Below are 5327 nucleotides of genomic sequence, written 5' to 3'. Positions count from 1 at the left end.
ATATATTTTAAATATTTCATATTTAATACATTTGTTATAACATAAAATATTATATTTACATATATAATAAACTATAATTAACTATATTTAAATATAGTTAAAATTAATTTTTATATACATCTTATATATTTTTTAATCGTCTGGATTGATACCCAGAAATTGTAACAAGAAATCATATGTGTATGTGACTACTATGTTAGGTAATAGTCTGAAATAAAAAATATTTTTATCATAGACGTAAAATAATAATTAAATAATATTGAATTATAATATTGAATATAACATAATTTTGTATATTTACAATGAACTGTATTGCAGCTCATTATTATATATTTTATATTATATAATATAAATATATATTTTAAAATATATTATGTATCTATATTTATGACAAAATTTTTTTGTATCATGATTATACATACCTTATTATCTCATTAATAAATAAATAGTATGAAGGTATAGTTTGATTTTTATAATTTTGTCTTTGCGCATTAATTATTGACAAAGCCACTTCTTGCGGTAAAAGTTCTCGTATTAACCATGGAAACCTATATCGGTAAATAAAATTTAATCTTATTTTGTTACAGATAACGCTCACCAACATCTTATTAATTAATTACCGTTATAACGACATATAAAAAGCACTTATTGCAATTTTTTTATTATTACACTTATTACAATAAAGATTTATTAAAATAAAATTTTCGTTATTTATGTATACATGTAAAAATTTTATTTTAATTATGTATATATGTAAAAATGTATAAAAGGAATGTATATTGCGCATGTGATACAAGGCACATGATATAAAAAATAGCTGACAGAGCGAATGATATAAAAAATTATTTACAATAGTATATTGTTGTAAAATTACCTAATATGTAATATGTTTTTAATTAATCCAGTACGTACGAAGAACGGATAAACGGTTGTAAATTTAATCGATGACTTTCCGTTACTCAATATACGTAATTCATTCGATAAGGAGTCCATAATTACTGTTGATATAATTAATATATTAGAAAAGCATATTTTCTTTTTATTTTCGCATACATGTTATTCAAATTATGTATTAATTATATGTGTGTAGTACATATATATATATATATATATATACATACATATATATACATAAAGATTAATTATATATACATATATGTATATTCTATCTATTGTGCAATTTAAGTACTATTGTATCATTCTATGACTAAGAAACTTGTTCCAGAAGTAGTTATGTTATATGAATAGCCACTGAATTATTATTTCAATAAACAAAGCGGTATCTAGGTGTGTATCTAGGGTGTTTGGAAATTCAACCGACAAACTTTCAGAGATTGTCGGGAGTATACCAAAAGGATAATTTTACGCAGATGAATCTAGGGAAAGCGTGTCGTTACATATTGCTACGGCAGGCAGAATGTTCGAAAAAAGTCGGATCTCGAAATATCTGAAAAAATGCAAGTTTTATAAAAAATTGTTTCATACAAAAGTTGTAGGGTATAAAAAGTTTTATTTATTGACCTTATGAGTTTGATCTTGGAACTCATAAGAAAAATAAGTTTGGCACTCAGAGTAAAAAAGAAACAAAATCAGAAATACTTTATTATTTTCTCAATGATGACTTTAATCTAATACGCGTTTGGATAACAGTACACAACAGTACTGTTCGGAGTACATAAAACTGAAGTCTACAAATAAAGATTTTTTTTTATGGTTGTTCTCGAACACTCTGTCAGCCATAACGATGTAACAATACGCTTCCGATCCTAGGTCCATTTGTAAAAAATAATCCTTTTGGTGCCCCCAACAATCTCTGAAAGTTTGTCGGTTGAATTTGATCCATATTTTCCCCTTCTTTCTTATAATCATTCAATAAGGAATGAATTACCTTGAACTGCGGATTTTGTAGAGCAGTAAGTTATCCCATAATGCAAACTAAAAAATGCTGCTAAAGATGAAACCGACACAATATGACCGTGATTCTTTTCGATCATACTAGGTAAGAATGCTTTCAATGTCTGAAAGTAATATTACTATAACAATAGTAATTTTCGGAAGTTTATAGCTGCAGCACAGACTTTTGCATAACGCATAAAAAAAAAAAAAAAAAATGCATAGTGTATAATCGAATCAACTAATCAAAATTTTTCCTTTTCTCCCATTCCATGAAAAAGAAGAATTTCGATTGATTGATTCCCTCATGCACTATGCATTATGCGTTTAGCAAGAGTCTGTACCGCAGCCATTAATCATATATTAATCTAAATCATTTAGTACACTTTATTTACAAATATAGCAAGCTGATGCAATACTCGTATATCCGCTTCCAAAAATAAAGTCAATTATATTAACGGTTACTTCTTATGTCTTGTAACTTTAATATCTCTTGATATATTATATTACTTGCCCAATAATGCGCTGTCATGTTGACGTTTATGGTACGTGTAATTTCATCAGGACTTTGATTTAGAAGAGATTTAACAAACACTATGCCGGCATTGTTAATTAAGATAGTTACGTCACCTACTTCTTCTTTTACTTTATTGGCTACTCTGAAAACTTCTTCTTTATCTGCTACATTACATCTGTAAAACACACAGATTTTAATTAGAATTGATAATTTAATAGGCGTTTACATTATGACTTAGTTTGTGTTCCATGGAGCATTGTTATATAAATTTACCGATACGCATACACAGAGTGGTTTCCTTTTTTTTTAATATCGTTCATTGTTTCATTATTTTTTTCTTCATTGATATCCCAACATACCACTATTGCTCCTAACGAAGCATAACCAATTGCTAATTCCCTTCCGATACCATGAGCTGCACCCGTTATCTATGATAATATATAAATACAATTTAAATTATAATTATTACATATTACAGCTTTTCATTTAAAACAGCATAATTTTAAATTTTTATCTTGCTTTAAAATAAAATAATAAACTTTTGTTTAATAAAATACATATTTTATTAAACAAATGTAAATGAAAACAACTATATTAAATAGAGTGTCTCAGTTTAAAGTACTAGAATACAAATCTTTCTATCTATGTTTACGTGACATTTTAAAAAATAATATTTATTATTTATAGTAATGAAAAAAGATAGATAAATGTGAAAACATTTGTTAAAGAAAATATTAATTTGTTGAAATTCAATTTTGGAAAAAATTTCAAAAAAAAAAATTAGAAAGTTTAGGTAAGTCATAGGATATACATATTTTTTTTGTAAACTGTATATATATTAAGATTTTTATACGCACCAAAACGATTTCATCAGCTACGCTCTTTTTCTTTATTTATCTTATTAATCTATATACATCGTTGAAAATATTATATAGAACTTTCAATATAAGCAATAAAATCTCTGTTAAAAACAAGATATATTTTATCACTATATTGCCTAAAATTGCCATGATTGCCTAAAAAATTAACAATTTTTAAATAAGAACATCTAATTTCGGTTGAAAATATATGTTAATTATATATTTTATTAAACTTTATATTGTTGTATGATTAAATAATTATATAACTTTGTTTTTCAGCTTATTGCTAATGTCAACATTGTGAAAAAAATAGAATGTTATAAAAAAGATATTAGATCATAGAGCGGATGTTTAAAAAAAATATTCAACATTTATATAACACCTAATAATGTATAGCACATACTAACAATAAAAAAAAATCTTAAAGCTCAAAAACCGTTATTGGAATATAAACATTTTTATATGTTAACATCATAAACAACTTACGGGCTTCTTATACGTGTGCGATGTTTACCTTAGTGTTTATAAACTGCCATGCGTTCTGAATGTCCTCCTTCAATTTCCATACATACTTCGCGACAGAAGATTTCACCAGCAATCAGTTATAACTGTATAGTCATCAAATAAATGTAGATCCGCAATCGCCAGTTGATGAAAACTGACTGCGGTGAAATCTTCTTATAAAATATTGATGTACGAAAGTCAAATATAATATGTTTCAAATGCAGTTTTCCAATATCGTGTGTGATACGTAAAAGTAGGAGTTGAGAAAGTTACTTAATTATAAGTTACTTTTTGTTATATAAATTGAATACAATAAGTTTGAGTATTTTATTTTTTATATATAATATTTTATCATTTGCTCCAATTTTGTATTATTGTTTTACTTAATTTTTATAACAAATACAAATAAGTAATCTTCTCAACAAAAGTGTAATCTAAAAAATAACTTATAAGTAACTTGTAAATTAACTTATTCAATCTTGCTTATCAAAAAATGCTTATATCTCAATAATGAATCTCAATATGTTTGTTGAATTTTCAACCTATGTTTACTAAAATTTTTTTACTCAGTATGGTGTGTACTATCTATCATATAAATGCTGAATGGTTTTTTTAACTCTATGTAATACAATAGAGAAACTTTGTAAATAATATTTTATTTATAGCTTTTACATTCATTACACAGATCTGCGAATTATCACCTTCCTGATCGTCAGTTAAACCTTAAAATAGACATAACTTTTGAAAGGAACAACGTAGGGCAACGCTCAGGGGCTGCTTTTGTAGAGGAAAACTAGTACTAAAAGATTAGATAGGTAGAAAAAATTACAAAAATTTTGTTACACACTTTTTCTAACCTCAAATATCCCCAAAATAGCCATTTTTCGGTTACATAACCTCAAATATCTCAAAACCCTGACGTGATGAGACAATTCTCAGCTCGGATTCGGATTCTACGCAAAAAACTGGTGCGGAAATGACTCTCAGCTGCCCAACAATAAACCCTTGCAGATCTGTGTTATTGGTGCCATTACAAATTTTTAAACAATAGGCATCGAATTAATTTATTAATCTTAAATATAAATGATTTTTATTATTATTAATATCTCAGAATATTATTTATATATTATATTAGGTCATTGCACATAATTTCTGTCCCTTTTATAATATATTACATTTTATAGTTGCGTTTTATAGTAACGTTTAGGATAGAAAGATATTCTGATGAAATGAAATTTTTAATTTAAAAAATGATAATTTTACAGCTATTACTTGAACATTAGATGCTTTTGTTTCTATTCGATTTGGGTGTGACAAAAATATTGCAAATAAACAATTGAAAATTATACGCTTTTAGATCAACATATACGAGTATAACACTTTTTAGATTTTCATGAATATTATTTTCAAAGATATCGAAAGGTTTCCGGGTTATCACCATTAAAATAATATCCGGTGTAGTTTATCTTCCACACATACATACACACACAATTTTTTAATCAATTTTCTAAACTCTTCATGGTGTGAATGTTTAGTGCTCGGGCTACAAACTT

At 26.1% G+C, this 5327-nt stretch overlaps 1 protein-coding gene across 1 annotated transcript; it reads right to left on the bottom strand.

Moving 5' to 3' along the window:
• Positions 1-132: 132 nt before the first annotated feature.
• On the bottom strand, positions 133-3393 carry LOC108755638 (short-chain dehydrogenase/reductase family 16C member 6-like). The gene is made up of 7 exons (XM_018498753.1): positions 3268-3393; positions 2684-2838; positions 2408-2585; positions 1889-2018; positions 875-998; positions 423-548; positions 133-208 (listed from the first exon to the last, which is right to left on the bottom strand). Exons 2-7 carry the CDS (start codon positions 2728-2730, stop codon positions 133-135), a joined length of 681 nt encoding a protein of 226 aa, XP_018354255.1. The 5' UTR covers positions 2731-2838; positions 3268-3393.
• Positions 3394-5327: the final 1934 nt, after the last annotated feature.

This window comes from Trachymyrmex septentrionalis, unplaced genomic scaffold (assembly GCF_001594115.1).
Source record: "Trachymyrmex septentrionalis isolate Tsep2-gDNA-1 unplaced genomic scaffold, Tsep1.0 scaffold9, whole genome shotgun sequence".
Taxonomy (NCBI): Eukaryota; Metazoa; Arthropoda; class Insecta; order Hymenoptera; family Formicidae; genus Trachymyrmex; species Trachymyrmex septentrionalis.
Note: the sequence above shows the minus strand (reverse complement) of the source record. Positions and strands in the feature narration are given on the sequence as shown.

Bases quoted from the DNA above. Each gene is read 5' to 3' on its own strand.
- LOC108755638 (XM_018498753.1), bottom strand. From the start codon at position 2,730: ATGAACGATATTAAAAAAAAAGGAAACCACTCTGTGTATGCGTATCG. The intron at 999-1,888 runs GTAATTCATTCC...TTATATCAACAG, and splicing joins TACAAAATCCGCAGTTCAAG to TAATTATGGACTCCTTATCG. The intron at 549-874 runs GTAATTTTACAA...TTACCGATATAG, and splicing joins AAAAACATATTACATATTAG to GTTTCCATGGTTAATACGAG.